Source organism: Neophocaena asiaeorientalis, unplaced genomic scaffold, assembly GCF_003031525.2.
Source record: "Neophocaena asiaeorientalis asiaeorientalis breed wild unplaced genomic scaffold, Neophocaena_asiaeorientalis_V1.1 scaffold500, whole genome shotgun sequence".
NCBI lineage: Eukaryota > Metazoa > Chordata > Mammalia > Artiodactyla > Phocoenidae > Neophocaena > Neophocaena asiaeorientalis.
The window spans coordinates 3,319-25,418 of NW_020171810.1; the positions used below are offsets into that span (position 1 = coordinate 3,319).

At 36.8% G+C, this 22,100-nt stretch overlaps 1 protein-coding gene across 1 annotated transcript in view; it reads right to left on the reverse strand.

Moving 5' to 3' along the window:
* Window positions 1–7,059: 7,059 nt before the first annotated feature.
* Window positions 7,060–22,100, reverse strand: part of CFAP91 (cilia and flagella associated protein 91) — a gene marked incomplete at its 3' end in the record, with an annotated part of 55,168 nt that continues 40,127 nt past the window's right edge. The window contains exons 7-10 of the mRNA XM_024764667.1: window positions 13,929–14,106; window positions 10,352–10,509; window positions 8,110–8,292; window positions 7,060–7,202 (exon numbers count right to left, since the gene is read on the reverse strand). Coding sequence (XP_024620435.1) covers window positions 7,060–7,202; window positions 8,110–8,292; window positions 10,352–10,509; window positions 13,929–14,106 — 662 coding nt within the window. The remainder of the gene's footprint in view (window positions 7,203–8,109; window positions 8,293–10,351; window positions 10,510–13,928; window positions 14,107–22,100) is intronic.

Here is a 22,100-nt window from a genome sequence, read left to right on the forward strand (position 1 = left end):
TGGACATATACCCTAAGAAAACCATAATTCAAAAAGAGTCATGTACCAAAATGTTCATTGCAGCTCTATTTACAATAGCCAGGAGATGGAAGCAACCTAAGTGTCCATCATAGGATGAATGGATAAAGAAGATGTGGCACATATATACAATGGAATATTACTCAGCCATATAAAGAAACGAAACTGAGCTATTTGTAATGAGGTGGATGGACCTAGAGTCTGTCATACAGAGTGAAGTAAGTCAGAAAGAGAAAGACAAATACCATGTGCTAACACATATATATGGAATCTAAGAAAAAAAAATGTCATGAATAACCTAGGGGTAAGACAGGAATAAAGACACAGACCTACTAGAGAATGGACTTGAGGATATGGGGAGGGGGCAGGGTAAGCTGTGACAAAGTGAGAGAGTGGCATGGACATATATGCACTACTAAACGTAAAATAGACAATTAGTGGGAAGCAGCCACATAGCACAGGGAGATCAGCTCGGTGCTTTGTGACGCCCTAGAGGGGTGTGATAAGGAGGGTGGGAGGGAGGAAGAGGCAAGAGGGAAGAGATATGGGAACATATGTATATGTATAACTGATTAACTTTGTTATAAAGCAGAAACTAACACACCATTATAAAGCAACTGTACTCCAATAAAGATGAAAAAGAAAAGAAAAAAGAAAGGGAAGAACCTACAACCAAGATTACTCTACCCAGCAAGGATCTCATTCAGATTCGTTGGAGAAATCAAAAGCTTTACAGACAAGCAAAAGCTTAAGAGAATTCAGCACCACCAAACCAGTTCTAGAACAAATGCTAAAGGAACTTCTCTAAGTGGGAAACACAAGAGGAGAAAAGGACCTACAAAAACAAACCCAAAACAATTAAGAAAATGATCATAGGAACATACATATCGATAATTACCTTAAACATGAATGGATTAAATACTCCAACCAAAAGACACAGGCTTGATGAATGGATACAAAAACAAGACCCTTATATATGTTGTCTACAAGAGACCCACTTCAGACCTAGGGACACATACAGACTGAAAGTGAGGGGATGGAAAAAGATATTCCATGCAAATGGAAATCAAAAGAAAGCTGGAGTAGCAATACTCGTATAAGATAAAATAGACTTTAAAATAAAGAATGTTACAAGAGATAAGGAGTGACACTATGTAATGACAAAGGGATCAATCCAAGAAGATGATATAACAATTATAAATATATATGCACCCAACATCAGAGCACCTCAATACATAAGGCAACTGCTAACAGCTTTAAAAGAGGAAATCAACAGGAACACAATAATAGTGGGGGACTTTAACACCTCACTTGCACCAATGGACAGATCATCTAAAGTGAAAATAAGGAAACAGAAGCTTTAAATGACACAATAGACCAGATCGATTTAATTGATATTTATAGGACATTCCATCCAAAAACAGCAGATTACTGTTTCTTCTCAAGTGTGCATGGAACATTCTCCAGGATAGATCACATCTTGTGTCACAGATCAAGCCACAGTAAATTTCAGAAAATTGAAAGCATATCAAGCATCTTTTCTGACGACAACACTATGAGATTAGAAATGAATTACGGAAAAAAACGCAAAAAACACAAACACATGCAGGCTAAACAATACACTACTAAATAGTGAAGAGATCACTGAAGAAATCAAAGAGGAAATCAAAAATTACCTGGAGACAAATGACAATGAAAACATGATGATCCAAATCCTATGGGATGAAGAAAAAGCAGTTCTAAGAAGGAAGTTTATAGCTATACACGCCTACCTCAAGAAACAAGAAAAATCTCAAATAAATAATCTAACCTTACAGCTAAAGGAACTAGAGAAAGAAGAACAAACAAAACCCAAAGTTAGCAGAAGGAAAGAAATCATAATGATCAGAGCAGAAATGAATGAAATAGAAACAAAGAAAACAGTAGCAAAGGTCAATAAAACTAAAAGCTGGTTCTTTGAGAAGATAAACAAAACTGATAAACCATTGGCCAGACTCATGAAGAAAAAGAGGGAGAGGACTCAAATCAATAAAAATAGAAATGAAAAAGGAAAAGTTAAAACAGACACTGCAGAAATACAAAGCATTCTAAGAGACTACTACAAGCAACTCTATGCCAATAAACTGGACAACCTGGAAGAAATGGACAAATTCTTAGAAAGGTATAACCACCCAAGACTGAACCAGGAAGAAGTAGAAAATATGAACAGACCAATCACAAGTAATGAAATTGAAACTGTGATTAAAAGTCTTCCAACAAACAAAAGTCCAGGACCAGATGGCTTCACAGGTGAATTCTATCAAACATTTAGAGAAGAGCTAACACCCATCCTTCTCAAACTCTTCCAAAAATTGCAGAGAAGGAACACTCCCAAACTCATTCTATGAGGCCACCATTACCCTGAAACCAAAACCAGAAAAAGATACTACAAAAGAAGAAAATTACAGACCAATATCACTGATGAATATAGATGCAAAACTCAACAAAATACTAGTGAAAAGAATCCAGCAACACATTAAAAGGATCATACACCATGATCAAGTGGGATTTATCCCAGGGATGCAAGGATTCTTCAATATATGCACATCAATCAATGTGATAAACCATGTTAATGAATTGAAGAAGAAAAACCATATGATCATCTCAATAGATGCGGAAAAAGCTTTCGACAAAATTCAACACCGATTTATGATAAAAACTTTCCGGAAAATAGGCATTGAGGGAACTTACCTCAACATAATAAAGGCCATACATGACAAACCCACCCCCAACATTGTTCTCAATGGTGAAAAACTGAAACCATTTCCACTAGGATCAGGAACAAAACAAGGTTGTCCGTTCTCACCACTGTTATTCAACATAGTTTTGGAAGTTTCAGCCACAGCAATCAGAGAAGAAAAAGAAATAAAAGGAATATGTTGGTGGGAATGTAAATTGATACAGCCACTATGGAGAACAGTATGGACGTTCCTTAAAAAACTAAAAATAGAATTACCATATGATCCAGCCATCCCACTACTGTGCATACACCCAGAGAAAACCATAATTCAAAAAGACACATGCACCCCAATGTTCATTGCAGCACTGTTTATAATAGCCAGGTCATGGAGGCAACCTAAATACCCATCAACAGATGAATGGATAAAGAAGATGTGGTACATACATACAATGGAATATTACTCAGCCATAAAAAGGAACGAAATTGGGTCATTTGTAGAGACGTGGATGAATCTAGAGACTGTCATAATGAAGTAAGTCAGAAAGAGAGAAACAAATATCGCATATTAACACATATATGTGGATTCTAGAAAAATGGTACAGATGAACTGGTTTGCAGGACAGAAATTGAGACACAGATGTAGAGAACAAACGTAGGGACACCAAGAGGGGAAAGTGGCCGGGAGGTTGGGGTGGTGGTGGGATGAATTGGGAGATTGGGTCTGACATGTACACTGATGTATATAAAATTGATGACTAATAAGAACCTGCTGTATAAAAAAAATACAATTAAAAAATTTTTAAAACCAATACAAACATTAAAAATGCTTATGATAAACAATAAAAAGAAACCCAATTAAAAATAAGCAGAGTATCTGAATAGACATTTCTCCAAAAAAGATATACAAATAACATGAAAAGGTGACAAAATTCATTAATTATTAGACAAATACAAATCAAATCCACAGTGATATATCCCCTCACACACTCTAGGATGGCTACAATAAGAAAGATGGAAAATAACAAGAGATGGAAAAGATGTGAAAAAATTGGAACACTCATACATTGCTGGTGGGAATGTAAAATAATGCAGCCACTTTTAACAGTCTGGCAGTTCCTCAAAAAGTATAATATAGAGTTACCATGTGACGCAGAAATTACTCCTAGGTATAGACCCAAGAAAACTAAAAAACATGTACATGAATGTGCATATCAGCATTATTTATACAAAAACAGACAAAAAGTAGAAACAACTCAAATTTCCATCAACTGATACGTAGATTAACAAAATGTGGTATATCCACACAATGGAATATTATGCAAGCATAAAAAGTAAGTAAATACTGAGACATGCTCCAACATGGATGAACTTTGAAGACATTAAGCTACATGAAAGAAGCCAAACACAAAAGGCCATATGTTGTATCGTTCTATTTATATGAAATGTACAGAATAGGCAAATCCATAAAAAGAAAGTAAATTAGTGGTTGACAGGTGGTACGGGGAAGAGGGTAATTGGATGTGACTGCTAATGGGTATGGGGTTTCTTTTGAGGATGATGAGAATGTTCTGGAATTAGACAGTGTTGATGGTAGAACAATCTTATAAGTATGCTACAAATAACTGAATTGTATACAAGGGTTAACTTTATGGTATGTGAATTATATCTCAAAGAAAGTAAATGATTCATACAGACTTTCTGAGACAAATAAAAACTGAAGGAGTTCATTTCCAGTAGACCTGCCCTGTAATAAATGGTAAAACAAGTTCTTCAGGCCGGAGAAAAATGACATACGTCAGAAACTTGGATCTATATAAGAAAGGAAGAGTGGAAAAGATGGAATAAATAAAGGTAAAATGAAATATTTTTTCTTATTTTTAATTGATCTAAAGGATAACTGTTAAATCATAGTGATAGTAAAAATGTATTGATAGTAAATGATATGATAGTAAAAATGTATTGGGTGCTTATAGCATATGGATCAATGAAATGAGTGAGCAATGTCACAGGGACAGTAGGGAGGAATTGGGAATAAGCTACTATAAGGTATCTGCATGACACGTGTAGTTATAGTATTATTTGAAGGTGGATTTAGATTATTTTATATGTAAAATCACATATACTATACTAGTTCACAAAGCAAGCCTCACTAAATTTCAAAGAATAGGTATCATACAGGCTAAGATCTCTGACGATAGAGCAATTGAGAAATTCATTAGAAAATTAGTTACAATTCCTGCATATTTGGAAATTTTAAACACACTGTTAAATACTCACAGGTCCAAAAATCACAATGGATGTTTTAAAAAATTAGAAATTAATGATAATGCCAAACTATATGTCAAAACTAATGGGATGTACCAAAATCAGTGTTTTGAAGGAAATGGTTAGCTTTAAATATTATATAAAACTGATGAGTGCCTGAAAATTAATGAGCTACATGTCTATTTTAAGTTAGGAAAAGAACCACAAAACTAACCCAAAGAAAGGAGAAAGAAAGATAAAATAAATATGAGTGGGAATTAATGTAATTGAAAAAATTTACATAGAGAAAATCAACAAAATCAAAAGTTCAAATGTTTGAAAACAATACCAAGAAAATAAACAAGCCTCCAGTAAAATTGATTAAGGAAAAAGAGTTAAAACACAAATAAATAATATTATGAATGAAAAGAGTGGGCATTATAGATAAACACTAAAAAGATTTTAAAGTATTGATAATACTATCAACCATATGCAAAAATATCTGAAAAGTTAGGTGAAACGGAATTTGTAAAAAAATATAATTTACCAAAATGCTGCAGAAAGTTCTGTAAGTTGTAAGGAAATTGAAGGAGTGCTTACAATTTTTCCCATGAAGAAAACATCGTCTCAGATAATGTTATATGAATATTCTACCAAACTGAAGAAAAAGATCATCTCAAACTTATTTAAACTCTTTTCAAAGTAGGAAAGAAGGAATACTCCCCAATTCATTTCAGAAGACCTGTATAACTCTGACACCAATGCCACATATAGTCAAACTGAGAAAGAAAAATAAGGCCATTTCACTCATGAATACAGAATAAAAATTCTGAACAAAATATCAGTAAATCAAATCCAATAACGTATAAAAATAATACATCCTGACCAAGTTATGTTCCTAATAAGTATGTGAGGACAGATTAATATCTGTAAAAAACTATAAATATTCCTATTACAATAATAATTTTTTAAAGAAAAAATATATAATTATCTCAATAGATACAGACAAAACATTTGATAAAAATCAACATAAACACATGATCAAAAAGCTTCAGTGAATTAGGAATAAAAGGGAACTTCCATACTCTAATAAAGAATATCTACCAAAAATCTTACAGAAAGTGAGAAAATGATAAACATAGAATTCAGAATCGGTAAATGGAGATGGGGATAATGTGGGAAAGAACCACACAGATATAAGTAAATGATCATCAAGGTCCTAATTTTTATCTTGAGTGTGGGCTCCTATGGATCTTTATGCTATTACTAACTGAACAAACAAACATACATGGACCAGTGATGAGGGTATGTCTTAAATCAGTGAGTCTCAAAGTGTGGTTCCTGCAGCATCAGCATCCCCTAGAAACTTGCAAAAAATGCAAGTAATCCAGCCCCACCCCTACTGAATCAGAAACTTTGGGGGTGAGGCCCAGCAACATGTGTTTTAACAAGCCCTCCAGGTGATTCTGATGCAGGCTAAAGATAGAGCACCACTGTCATATACTAAGGATTCAAATGTATCCAAGTGTGAACACCTATAGTCCAATTAACAAAAGAGAAAGTGAAGCTGACGGATAAAGCTATACAGCTGGCTCATGGGAGATGACCGTCAAACTTTCTCATTTAGTTGAGTTTAAACTAGATGAGTGGGATGCTGAACATGACTCCCTTTCTTCATGATGCCCTGGTAACAAATCTAAAAGGGAGAAAATGAGGCCTATTACACTATTAAAATCAACAGTAATCCTGAACCCTAGAAACTTGTTACACCTCAGTGTTGTGTCACATTTTATTGTGTAGATCCAAAGTCAGAACAACTTTTAGAAAGTAGCGTGACTTCTGCAAATGGGGAGAATAACCTCTAAGAGGTTTTCCTACAGTTTGAAATGAGGGGGAAAAGCACTGATCGGCACAGCACAGGTAACTGGTAGAAAAGTCTAGAGAGGAGAAAGAATGTAGGCTTGTGTGTTGAGAACTACTGGACATTGCTGCCCAAGACAAAGTACAATTTTTGGAGTGTAGTATATCTCTGTAAAAGTCACACTAGAAGCATCTTGTCTTCCAGATAAGAATTATACCTTATGAACCGCTGCCAACTCATGGTCCATCCTTGCAGCCCTCTTTAGAAAACCATCTTTGGTGGTAGTGACTTTTGGTTTTGGAGATCTGATTCGGGGTTGTGTCACAAAATCTGGGAGACATGACTCAAGTTCGACTAATCCTGTAGGAAGGAAGTACATGTTTAGTATCCGGTGCTTAAATACATCATTTGAAAGCATGCTGTTAATTTTAGTAGTTGTTTGCCAAGTGGTTTCATTTAGAATTATTGATAAGGTGTACCTCATATAATTGAATTGTCCCTGAAATATAAAGGAAATTTCTATATAATTAACTTATATTCTTGATTATATTCTTGATTATAAAATAAGAAATGCATTCTAAAATGAAAACATTGCCCTACAAAAATGTAACATTCCACAATAATAGACAGAAAATTAATGATCATATGAAACATGGCACCACCATTCTAAAGTGGATGTACACCAGGTTATCATATTCAGCTCTGGAGATGGTCAGCCAGAGGTGCAAGTTCAATTGTGTGACCATCAACTCATGATCTTGGCCATGTGATACTCCAACCTCTCAACTGAAATTTAAATAATTTAAAAAAGTCTCTCTTGGACTTTATAACAGGTATAACCCTCTCCACTAATTTATCCCCTACTTATCCATCCCCTTGCCCACTAGTTTTCTGGCATTTCTTCATAAAGAGCCGATTTCATTATATATTTCTTGTTTGCTTCACAAACCTGGTATAAAATTTTTTCTATTTCATTTTTGCAAAACTTTTATTTTACTGACATTAAACATGTTTAAATGTTTAGTAGTTTACTGACTTTACTCCTTAACAAATTGTTGCATAGTGTATCCATTTATTTATTTGGGTCTTAGAAGTTTTTATTGGTTTCTATGAACTCATATTATTAATAATACTAAACATGTAATTGCTATTTCTTGCAAATATTTTAATTTTTGATTAGCTTTTAATCTAAACTGCTATATTTTATATATTTATATTTCTAAGATAATCCTCTTATACTAGACTTGTAATTATGTGAATTGCTTACCTTCATAGGTGTTGAGATAGTGGTTTTTTACTACAAAGTCCTCTGAGTTGTTGTCTGTGAAACGACCAAGGCGAGATAGAGGTCCATAGACCTGTGATGCATAATCAGAATAATCCTTGATGATATTTCTTCTCTCCAACTTCCCTTCTATATTCTTTCCCTTTCCCAAAAGTTTTCTGATTGCTAAAATAAAACATACCTCCATGACTATCTCCAAAATATTGTTCTGAATGGTCCAAATGCAGACTAGTAAACCATAGTTTTATTCACAGGAAGGCTACTGAACTGAATGAATTTCATTATGATCACTCACTGCAGCCAGAACACTTAAAACATAGATCTGACATCTGTGTGATCCAGATTGTCATGAGACAGGTGGCCATGACAGAAGCTGAATCAGCTAGTGTTCTCAATTGGTACTCATCAAAAATCTTTTATAACTGCATTCTAAGCTCCGGGCCAGAAAGAGGTATTCAATGAAAGTTTGTCAAATGAATGAAAGAAACACAAAGTAACTGAAAACTACATGTTTTCAGTAGAGACTGAGGGAATTATTCTCTCCTAAGAGAATAATTAAAAGGGAAGGAAGACTACAGGTTCTTCAAAAATTTCTGTCCATCTTGGCTAACACCAGAATAAATCAGAATATATCCAAGCTTATAGATTTCAGAATTGTTTGGCAGTCTCAGCTGTACACTGTAGGAGTTTACTCATCTAAGGAGTCAGGCTTACTACTTCCACCTGTTCCTTTTCTTTCAATCCCATCACAGACCCATCCCCTTTTGAAGGCTCTACATCATGCACTCTCAATGGTGTAAAACAATATGAGATTTTGAAGTCACAATTGAAAGAGGTGGTTGCACTTGCCACTGCTGCCTTTTGGATGTTATTTATATTTGATCCTCAGTGCTTCTGTGTGTGACTTGGGATTTCATAATTACATAAAAATAGTTTACATTTTAATAGTCATTTATAAAAATTAGTCAACCCATCATTGGTTATATCTAGTACTGAAAAGAAAAAACTGTTGACCATATCTAAATGCATACCTAGCACTTAGGTAAGTAAGAAGTCATTTTCTCACACACACACACAAATTCAGGGTCATATAACAGTGAGAACAGATAACAGGGACCTGACTTATCTGGGGGTGGGGGTCCTTGAAGGTCTCCCCTGAGGAAGTGACATTTGAGTTGTGCCTTAGCCTGGGTTCCCCCACAGGCAGAACCTGAGACAAAGGCATGCGTACAGGTAGTTTATTTGGGAAGGTGATCCCAGAGGGCAAGAGAGAGGGACAGGAGAAGTAAAAAAAAAAAAAAAAAAAAAAAAAAAAAAAAACCCAAACCAAGTAACAGAACAATAAAGAAAAAAAAAAAAAAAAAAAAAAGAAAGTAAGTCAACCCATCACTAGTTATATCAACTACTGAAAAGAAAAAATGTTGACAGTATCTAAATGCATAGGTGCAGCTAGTTAAGTTAAAAGTTATTTTCTCACATCAAGAAAAAGTTTAAAAGTTCACTAAAAATAACTTTTAAGGGATTAACTTAATTTTTTGTAATTGTTTTGCTAGGAAAAATATTTTGAATAATTTTTAATGTGATTACATTGCTATTATGTGTATAAACTGCTAATTTGCATATATGTGATACATTACAATTTTTATAAGTAAATTCATTATATTAAAAGTCACTCAGCAAATATAGCAAATAAAGCTAAATGCTAATAAGTTAAATTTTCTTAATTTAAATTTTTCATTTAGTTATTCTTAATCCTCCACTGACTCCTCTTTTTATGTATAAAGTACAGATATATTTATAGTACATAAACAGATATACAGTATACCTGTGGTATTAAAATTTCATGGCAGGGGGATGAATTGGAAAAAAGATGTCTGAATGTCTTTTTTAGTGGAAACAATGAAAAAAAGGTTGAGAAACAGGGCTCTCTATCCAGGGCCTCAGCCCATGAATATGGGGAGCCCAACACCTACACACAAAAACACACACACGCCCCATAATGTCAATAACTTGACTACCTGTTAGAACATAATTACTTGATTTTCTTAGTGAGGAATTTTCCTCCACCCTTCTACTTTTGAGAAATAACTCATCTCCTGTTCCTTATCTATTAACTAACACTAGGACCAAAAAAGAATTATATCACAGTTAAATCAGGTTTGGTCAAAGACCCAAAGCAGAGCCAACTTTTCCATTCTCTTCACGGTTCATACTGCACCATCACCTGATACATGTGTGCGGTGAATCTGTGCCAACTTTGCCTCCTTCACCTCCTGCAGTTTAGACCACTGGACATTCAAGCACGCCATGTTTACTTCATTTTGATTCTCATCACGCTTCTTCAGCAGCTCTTTTAGAACTTCCAGGCGAATCTCCTGCAGTCTTCAAGTAAATCACAAAACATAAAGAAGTCTACAATCTCTCAAACAGGGTGCTCTACTACAGAGAAAGGGAACACTTGCCATAAACAGAAGCTTCTCTTTGGGCTGGTATCATATTCATGTATCTTAAAAAGACCACTCTGGCAAAAGTGTGACAAATGAATTGGGGGTTTGGGGTGGCAACTCAATAGTGAGTCTCTGCATAAGAGGAATATGTATGGGTGTAGTTCTGAAGGACAAAAAAGAGTTTGCTAGGTAGATGGGGTAAAAAAGGGTTCTCCAGGCAGATAGGCCTAAGTGAACAGCGAATGTTTGTGCATAGTTCCAGGTCGACTGGTATTGCTGGAGGGTTAAGTAATAGGAGTGAGAGAAAATGAGGTTGTGGCATGCAGCCTTAAGGGGTGAATGTGAAAATGCCAGCAGCTGACACATATAGATAATTATTCTTCACTTCCCTTCCCTTCACCTTCACCTTGTTCTCCCAGGACTACCTTGCTTATGTGTACATATGACTTCAAAATTTGTACTTCAGACCAGGTATTTCTGAACTAGAACTTCTATCTACTTGAATCTCCAGCTATATCCCCTGACAACCTCAAAAAAACTCACTCATTCTATTCCCCCAGAAATCTACCCCTTCTCTTACCTTCTTCCCTCCTCTAATGATTCCTTCTCTAAAACACTTCTTACATCTGTTCCCTAGCGCATGTCTTTGTCACCCTTCTCCTGACTTGAACTCTGGTTGTTAGTCTAGTCTTTCCCCCTTCCAATCTTTGTTCCACACAGTGGTCAAGATTTTCCTTTCTAAAATGGAGATTTGAATATTTTGCTCTTACTTAAAAATGTACACAGTAATTTATTCAGTCATTCATTTGTCAAATATTTATGCCAGGCAGGGAATAAACATGGTGAACAAGATAAAATACGTTGTCTCAAGAAGCACTGTTCTAGTGGAGTAGACATATAAACCAACATTTACAACACAGGGAGATACATACCAGGCCAAAAGAATGAAAAGACCCCTGTGGGAGAAGAAATGGCAGAGCGCCTCTTCTAGCACCATTCCCAGTTGATCAAAGGGAAGGAGGGGGATGGTGGGGAAGCCTTCCTTCAGGAGCCATTAACTCAGCACTTGAGGATAAACAAGGGTTGAGATTTGCCACATTGACAAGGGAAAAGTGCGGCCTCAGCAGAGAGAGCTGAATATTCTACTCAAAAGGACTAAAGACAGGGCTTCCCTGGTGGCGCAGTGGTTGAGAGTCCGCCTGCCAATGCAGGGGACACGGGTTCGTGACCCGGTCTGGGAGGATCTCACATGCCACGGAGTGGCTGGGCCTGTGGACCACGGCCGCTGAGCCTGCGCGTCCGGAGCGTGTGCTCCGCAACAGGAGAGGCCACAACAGTGAGAGGCCCGCGTACCGCAAAAAAAAAAAAAAGGACTAGAGACAGAGCAAACATGTTATACTGGTGGAGGTTCTCAAAGTGAATATACATGGGAGAGTAGGGAAACAGTGACAAGTAAACACAGGGAGGTAGGCGTTTTTAAAAATAAGCACACACCAACAGTCCCCTTTCTTTCTAGAGTTGGAAATCCTAGGTTCAATTCTCAACTTCATCACTTACCTCAGCCTCTTCAATCATAAAATGGACATAATAATAGTATCCATCCCCTAAGGTTGTTGTGAACGTTAAATGAGTGAATGCACACAGCATGCTAGAACAGTTCTCAAACTTCAGCATACATCAGATAACCTGGAGGACTTGCTATGACACAAATTGCTGTGCCCCGCCCCCTGATTCAGTAGGTCTGGGATGGAACCTGAGAATTTGCATTTCTAACAAGTTTCCAGGTAAGTGCTGATGCTACTCATCTGTGGACCACACTCTGAGCACTACTGGCTTAGAACTTAGCTCAAGCATGAAATAAGCACTCTGTAAGTGTTGAATGCTTTACGAATATCATCATTATCATCTCCATCACCATCATCAACAATATTATCATCTACCTGATAGCTTTTTACTCATCCTTCTACATACAGCTCAGAAGCTACCTCATCTCAGTAATTTTCCCAAATATCTACTAAATATCTGTTAGTTCTCAAACAGAACTAACTGTTCTCCTGCCTGGGTTCCCCTAGCTCTTTTTGTATAGAGCAACACATCACCTGAAGATCCTGCCTGTGAGTTATTGGTTTTAATGTCTTTCACTCCATCCCCACCCACCTGCCACCCTTCCACCCCTCACCCCCTGTTCCAGTGGTCCATAAGGAGCTCTGTCAGGGTAAAGCAGTTTCCTGTTTCCAGTCCTGAGGAGGGACTCAAAATATATTTATTAAAATTAACCTCAGTTTAACCAAAGTACTCATGTTCTCAGGTGATATCTTCATTCTGGCCAGATACATTTTTAATATTCTTAATGTCCTTCTGACAAGAATATTCCTCTTCAAACTGCAGCAGTAAATTTAAATTTCTGCAGACAGGATTGAGTATGTGACACCTACTCTGCCCCAAACACTATTTTCTATTAAATTGCAAGCTTTTAACCAAACATCACAGTCTGCATTCAGGGTTAATCAGAAGGTGTTGCAAAAAGATAAACATATTTTGAATTCAGAACCACACTGAATCCCTAACTCTATTGGCCCCTAGCTTGCTTGCGTGTAAGCACACTGTCAGGGGCTTGGTAGTACTTCTGTGAGCAATGAAGTACCTCAGCACAGCCTGGAACAAATGGCACCCTCAAACTTCCTTTCCTTCGTGCTAGGGAGCTGTAATTTTTTGGTCCTCATCATTTCTACATATTCCAGAGACAACCACATTACTGAAAATACATCAGTTAAAATGACTGAAAATTCAACGAGAAATACCTTAGCATATTATTACTTATGTACTATGAGCTCATCTCTTCATTGAAAAGTTCCACTGTTTGTCTTTTAAACAGAAAAATGCCTCATTGGCTATAGCTAGAACCCAAGGTGTACTGACGGTGAATCCAGTACCAGGAGGAAAGAGATGGGGTCAGCCAAGAGGCTGTTTGATGGATAGGAAGAGGGCCAAAGTCTAGGGACCATGGCACTGGGAATGAACAGAAAAGGACAGTTTGAAAGACATTTTGCAGAAATCAGTGGGATTCTAGGTAAGACCCTAAAGAGAAAAGGGAACAGAAGAATCAGAGATGCCTTGAGGAATTGTTTAAATTTGGGTTCCACACTGAACTACACACACAAAGAAGGCATTATACATTTTTATATTATTGGAGAGAAAATTATAGAGCTATTGCTCCTGAAGCCCAATTTCCTAACTCTACAGATTAAGGATTGCTTTTAAACCCATACATTTGGGTAAACTCTCTATATGTTAAAAGTATTAACATTAATCCCATCTGTGCAGAAGCAATTATCTGCGTGATTAAGAACCTACTTTTCGATCTCCTGCTCTCTGAAGGCCCACTCCTTCCTCTCCATGGCATTCATCATCCTCCTCCTCTTCTCAAACTGGGAGGTGTCACTCAGAGCGGGGAGAGTGGCTTCCCAAGCACGCTTCTCCCGGGCACGTTCTATCATCTCTACCTCAGCTTGTCCTGCCGGAAGACCTCGACCTGGAAGATGAAGCAGAACACTTTAGAAACACACAGACAAACTCATGTACCTACCAGTATTTAATTTACTCCCTTTCAGTTCCTGTCCTCTTTAAATTCAAGGGTTATGACAGGATGAAATGATATCAGGATACATCTCCAGATGTGTCTCAGAGTTTATTATCTGCCCTGCACTGTCTCTTGTTAACAATTCAGCCAGAAGACATTTTAGTTACATATAAGATGCTAGAAAGTATTTGAAGATATTAGGTGATTATGAAATAATCACACCTTGGAATGTCCTCTATTGGAAAAATCCATATTTTGAAATACAAAGAAATATCAAAATAGCTTGCAGAGAGGTCATAGTATGTGGTGAAACTCAGAATTTGCAAATGGCAATCTGACCCTTATGGTCTTATGTATTACACTATACTCCCTCTCTAATAAAAACAAACATGAACTATACAGACAAGCCCACAGCTAATATCACACTCAACAGTGAAAGGCTAAAAGCTTTTCCTCTAAGATCAGGAAAAAGAAAATGGTGCACTCTCTCACCACTCCTATTTACCTAATACTGGAAGCCCTAGCCAGAGAAATCAAGCAAAAAAAAAAAAAAAAAAAAAAAAAAAAGAAAAAGGCATGCAAATCAGAAAGGAAGAAGTAAAATCATCTCCATTTGCAGATGACATGATCTTATGTAGAGAAAACTCTAAAGACTCTATCAAAAAACTGTTAGAACTAATAAATAAATAAAGTTGCAGGATACAAAATCAATACATGAAAATCAGTTGTATTTATACACACTAACAATATCTATAAAAGAAATAAAACTATTCCATTTACAATAGTATCAAAAACAATAAAATTCTTAGGAGTAAATTTAACCAAGGAGGTGAAAAATCTATATGGTGAAAATTATTAAAACATTGATGAAAAAAATTGAAGAAGACACAAGTAAAAAAAATATATATATCCCATGCTCATGGATTGGAAGAACTAATATTTTTAAAATGCCCCTACTACGCAAACCCATCCATAGATACATCCCTATCAAGATTCTAGTGGTGTTTTTCACAGAAATAGAAAAAACAATCCTAAAATTTATACGTAACCATAAAAGACCCATATAGCCAAAGCAATGTTAAGAAAGAACAAAATTGGAAGAAACACACTTCCTGATTTCAAACTACATTACAAAGCTACAGTAATCAGAACAGTATAGTACTGGCATAAAAACAGACACACAGAGCAATGGAACAGAATAAAGAGCCAGAAGTAAACCCATGCATGCGTAGTCAACTAATATTTGACAAGGGAGTCAAAAATAGTCAATAGGGAAAAGACAGTCTCTTCAATAAGTGGTGCTAGGAAAACTGGGTATTCACATGCAGAAGAATGAAACTGGATCCTTATCTTACATTTTTCACAAAAATTAACTTGAAATGGATTAAAGACTTAAATGTAAAACGCTTAGAAGAAAAGATAAGGAAAAAGCTCCTTGATATTAGTCTTGGCAATGATATTTTAGATATGACACAAGAAGCACAAGCAACAAAAACAAAAATAAACAAATTGGACTACATCAAACCAAAAATCTTCTACACAGCAAAAGAAACAATCAACAAAATGAAAAAGCAACCTATGAAATGGGCAAAAACATTTGCAAACCATATATCTGATAAGGGGTTATATTCTAAATATATTACAAACAGATATTACTCAAAACAAAAATCAATGTGATTTTAAAATGGGCAAAAGACCTGAATAGACACTTTCCCGAAAAAGATACAGAGATGGCTAACAGGTACATGAAAAGGTGTTCAACATCACTAATCATCAGGGAATTGCAAATCAAAACTACAGTGAGATATCACCTCATGCCTGTTAGAATGGCTATTATCAAACAGAAGAAAGAGGATGTTCTCCTCTTCCAAGATGGACTGCATTCTGCCTATGGAATGTGTATCTCTGCTTTCATTTTACTATGGTTTAATCCTTTCTTGTGAGAAGCCACAGACCCTCACTTGGTGGCCTGTCCCAGGAACTTACCCAAGACCTGGGACATGACCACCCTCTTCAAGCCCCATTTTCTTGTAACCTCTTTACAAAGGATATTAATAAATCTACTTCTTACCCAAAAAAAGAAAAAAAAAGACAAGCAATAACAAGTGCTGGTAAGGATGTGGAGAAAAGGAAACCCTTGTGCACTGTTGGGGGGAATGTAAATTGGTACAGTCATTATGGCAAATAGTTCCATAAGAATTCCATAGAGGTTCCTCAAAAAATTAAAAATAGAACGACCATATGACCTAGCAATTTCCCTTCTGGGTATATAGCTGAAGGAAATGAAATCACTACATCAAAGAGGTATCTGCACCCCATGTTCATTGCAGCATTATTTACAATAGTCAAGACATGGAAACAGCTGAAGTGTCTATCGGCAGATTAATGGATAAATAAAGTGATATATATAAGGCGATATATATATATATATAGTGATATATATATATATTCATTCACAAAAAAAGAAGAGAATCCTGCCATTTGTGATAACATGGATGAAACTTGAGGGCATTATGCTAAGCAAAATAAGTCAGTCAGAAACAGATAAATACTGTATAATCTCATTATATCTGGAATCTAAAAAACTGGATTCATAGAAACAGAGAGTACACTGGTGGTTGCCAGGGGCAAAGTGGTGGGAGAAATGGGTGAAAGTGATCAAAGGGTACAAACTTTCAGTTATAAGATGAATAAATTCTGGAGAGCTAATGTACAGCATGCTGACTACACTTAACAAAACTGTATTGTATACTTGAACGTTGCTAAGACTGAATCTTAAATGCTGTCACCACACACACACACACACACACACACACACACACACACACACAGTAAATATGTGGGGTGATGGATGTGTTAACTACCCTTATTGTGGTAATCATTTTGCAATATATATGTGTACCAAATCATCATGTAGTACATCTTAAACTTACACAATGTTACACGTCAATTATGTCTAAATGAAGCTAGGAAAAAGAACTATACATAAAGAAAATATAGTATTATTTTTAATTTAACATTTACATATGTGACATTTTACTATAAATATTCTGTTACTTGCTTTTTTTATTCAGCTTTGTTTTGGGAATCTGGCCACGCCGATATATAGAGACGTAATTTCATTCTTCCATTGTAGGACTCTACCACAATTTAAGCTATCTGCTCAAATTGACATTTAGATTGGTTCTAATTTTTTTTTTTTTTTTGTGGTACGCGGGCCTCTCACTGTTGCAGCCTCTCCCTCTGTGGAGCACAGGCTCCGGACGCGCAGGCTCAGTGGCCTTGGCTCACTGGCCCAGCCGCTCCGCGGCATGTGGGATCTTCCCGGACCAGGACATGAACCCATGTCCCCTGCATCGGCAGGCGGACTCTCAACCACTGCGCCACCAGGGAAGCCCTGGTTCTAATTTTTTGATTACACATAATAATGCTGCAACAAACATCTAACACTGGTCTCATTATGCCCATGTATGAATTTATCTAGGAACCTTAGAAGGATCTAGAGCCTAGCAACTAATCACAAAATATAATCATTTAAAATATTTCTGAATATTGCCAAATTTGCCTCCACAAAGCATATTTTTTCTCAAGCTTTCTGAGATTCTCCTGACCCTCTTCCACAGTCCACGCTACCTAGTCTCAGCTGCTTTTCACAGTCCTTACAAGTATTTAGTGGTTCAAAGACTCATATATATGTGAGTTTCACTGAGAATGGAATTTGTTCTTGGGAGTTGTTCTTTTAGAGTTGTGCTTGTTGCTTTTATATAATTTCTGGGAAGAGAAAAGATGCTGATTTACATACATGGTTACACTGCGAGTTGAGATTTGGATTAGAATTGCTCGAAGATATAAAATACTTGTGAGAGAAATAATACCTATTCAAGCATGAGTCTTCCCATTTACAAACACGATGTTCCTTTTTTTTTTGTCAAATCTTTGTGTGTGTGCTTAAGGAACAATTTATATTTTTCTCCATAAATGCCTTGTGCATGTTTTATTAAGTGCTTTCCTGGGACTTTGTTATTTGTTGCTATTAAAAATATAATTTCCCAATAATATTTCTTTCTTTTTTTTTTTTTTTTGCGGTACACGGGCCTCTCACTGTTGTGGCCTCTCCCGTTGCAGAGCACAGGCTTTGGAAGCACAGGCTCAGCGGCCATGGCTCATGGCCCCAGCCGCTCCGCGGCATGTGGGATCCTCCTGGACCGGGGCACGAACCCGTGTCCCCTGCATCAGCAGGCGGACTCTCAACCACTGCACCACCAGGGAAGCCCTCAATAATATTTCTAATTACATATTGCTCATACATACAAAAATTACTGATATTTGTATGTTGGTTTCATAATAGGATACCTTATTAAACTGAGGTTCTTAGTTCTGATAACTTATTTCATTTGATTTTTCTATATGAGTACATTGTCTCCAAATATAGTTTTGCTTTTTCTTTCTAATCCTCATACCTAATTCTTCTTCTCTTATCTTACTACACTGACTCAATTATTTCTCTATCAGGATGCTATTACTGTCATATTGGGCAAAAAATTAATTGTTGGATAAAACTGCCCCATGCAGGGCAGGATGTTTAGTATCCATGCCAGCCTACCTCCCCCAAACCCAACCCATTTGTCTCATCATTATTACATACAAAAATGCCACCCAGGTTTCCAAATGTCCCTAGGGGTGGTGGGTCATAGCCTAGTTTAATAAGCTCTGGGCTAGGATCTTCTCTGCATTGCTAAATAATAGTGGTGATGAAGGAATCACTGTCTTTTTCTTTATTTTAAGGGTAAAGCTTCTCAAGTCTCACCTTCAGTATATGTTTATTGAAGATAACCTTTATTAAGTTACCAAAATTCCCTTCTGATCTCAGCTTACTTAGAGTTTATAACATGAATGCATGTTGAATGTTATCAAACAGTACTTTTCCTGCACCTATAAAAGCATTTTTCTGACATTTTCTGTTAAAATGGTAAAATGCATTGGTTAGTTTTCTGATATTGTACTAAACTTGAATTTGTACAATTAACCCATTTGGTTATGATAAGTCATCTTTTTAAAATACTACAAGAGGGCTTCCCTGGTGGCAAAGTGGTTAAGAATCCACCTGCCAATGCAGGGGACACAGGTTCGATCCCTGGTCCGGGAATATTCCACATACCGTGGAACAACTAAGCCTGTACTCTAGAGCCCGCAAGCCACAATTACTGAGCCCACATGTCACAACTACTGAAGCCTGTGCACCTAGAGCCCGTGCTCCACCACAAGAGAAGCCACGACAATGAGAAGCCCGCACACGGCAACAAACTGTAGCCCCCCGCTCACTGCAACTAGAGAAAGCCCGCGCACACCAATGAAGACCCAACACAGCCATAAATAAATAAATAAATAAATAATAAAGCGTACAATTCAATGGTGTTTATAAATAAATAAATAAATAAATAAATAAATAAATAAATAAAATACTACAAGATTTGATTGCTGAACCTAGGGTTTCTGCTCCAGCAACTTGGGAGATGACCCTGCCCCAATAGGGCAGTGATGGCCACTGAGCAGAGAGGAAGGCCTGCCTCACACCTGGCTATGGCCCTAACCCCTCCATCTCCAACCCTACCTCCTACCAAGTTGATAGCTGGCAGCACACCCTGAGTAAACAAATGACTTCTGTTCACGTCAAATCTAGCTCTCCCACCAAAAGCACTGGGCACATGCAGACTATATAGGGACACTTGTACCTAAGCCCACCCATTAAAGATTGCTGTAGGTAACTGTTTCACCTAAATTCACAGAGACAGAGAAAGTTAAGCAAAATGAAAAGACACAGGAATGCATCTCAGTTGAAAGAGCAAGAAAAAAACCCTGGTAAAAATAATGAAACAGAAATAATTTATAAGATAAAAAATTCAAAGCATTAGTAATAAGAATGCAAGCTGAATTAGGGAAAGAATAGATAAGCAGAGTGAGAATTTTAACAAGGAACTAGAAAATATAAAAAAGAACCAGTCAGAACTGAAGAATACAATAACTGACATCAAAAACACCCTAGAAGGGGTACTTCCCTGGTAGCTCAGTTGTTAAGAATCTGCCTGCCAATGCAGGGGACATGGGTTCGAGCCCTGGTCTGGGAAGATCCCACATGCCGTGGAGCAAGTAAGCCTGTGCGCCACAACTACTGAGCCTGTGCTCTAGAGCCCACAAGCCACAACTACTGAGCCCACGTGCCACAACTACTGAAGCCTGTGTGCCTAGAGCCTGTGCTCCACAACGAGAAGCCACTGCAATGAGAAGACTGTGCACTGCAACTAAGAGTAGCCCCCACTCACCACAACTAGAGAAAGCCCACATGCAGCAACAAAGACCCAACACAGCCAAAAATAAATTAAAATAAATAAATTAACTAATTTAAAAGATGATGAATAAAAGCTTGTCTTAAAAAAAAAACACACACTAGAAGGAATGAATAGCAACTAAGTGATAAAGAAGAATGCATACGTGATCTGGAAGATGGAATAATGGAAATCACCCAATCAATGCAGTAAAAAGAAAAACAAACTTTAAAAAATGAGAATAGTTTAAGAGATCTCTGGGATAACATCAAGTGTACCAACATTCCCATTATAGGGGTTTCAGAAGGAGAAGAGAGAGAAAGGTTGTGAAATGTATTTGAAGAAATTATGACTGAAAACTTCTGGAACCTGAAGAAGGAAGCAAATATCCAAGTACAGGAAGCAAAGAAAGTTCCAAACAAGATGAACCAAAACAGACCCACATCAAGATAAATCATAATGAAATTGGTAAAAATTAAAGAGAGAATTCTGAAGGCAGCAAGAAAAAAACAGAGTCATTTACAAAGGAATACCCATAAGGCTATCAGCCAACGTCTCTGCAGAGACTCTGCAGGCCAGAGAGAGTGACATGATATATTCAAAGTGCTAAAAGAGAAAAATCTGCAACCTAGGATATTCTATCCAGCAGGATTATCATTTAGAATTGAAGGGGAGATAAAGAACTTCTCAGACAAGCAAAAAACTAATAGAGCTCATCAATACTAAACCTACCCTAAAAGAAATGTTAAAGGGTCTTCTGTAAGTGGAAAGAAAAGGCTATAATAAAAGGTAAGAATCTATGTGGAGGAGGGGAGTAAAAAGGTAGATATTTTGAATGGGTGTGAACTTAAATTACTACCATATAAAACAAGTAGATGTAGTTATAGGTCATAATATAGGAATTCCACGGTAACCACAAATCAAAAACCTACAACAGATACACAAAAATGGAGAGGAAAGGAACATAAGCATACTAGTAAAGAAAATCATCAAACCACAAAGGAAGAAAAAGAAACTAAAAGAAGAAGAAAAGAACAGGAAAGACCTACAAAAACAACCAGAAAACAAGTAACAAAATGGCAATAAGTACATAACTATCAACAATTAATTTAAGAAAAAAAATGTCATGAAGAACCTAGGGGTAAGACAGGAATAAAGACACAGACCTACTAGAGAATGGACTTGAGGATATGAGGAGGGGGAAGGGTAAGCTGTGACAAAGCGAGAGAGAGGCATGGACATATATACACTACCAAACTTCCTGCCATGCAGGAAGCAGCCACATAGCACAGGGAGATCAGCTCGGTGCTTTGTGACCACCTGGAGGGGTGGGATAGGGAGGGTAGGAGGGAGGGAGATGCAAGAGGGAAGAGATATGGGAACATATGTATATGTATAACTGATTCACTTTGTTATAAAGCAGAAACTAACACACCATTGTAAAGCAATTATACTCTGATAAAGATGTAAAAAAAAAAATGTCAATGAACTAAATGCTCCAATCAAAAGACATAGGGTGGCTGAATGGATAAAAATGCAAGACCCATCTCTAGGCTGCTTACAAAAGATGCACTTCAGAACTAAAGACACACAGAGACAAAGTGAGAGGATGGAAAAAGATAT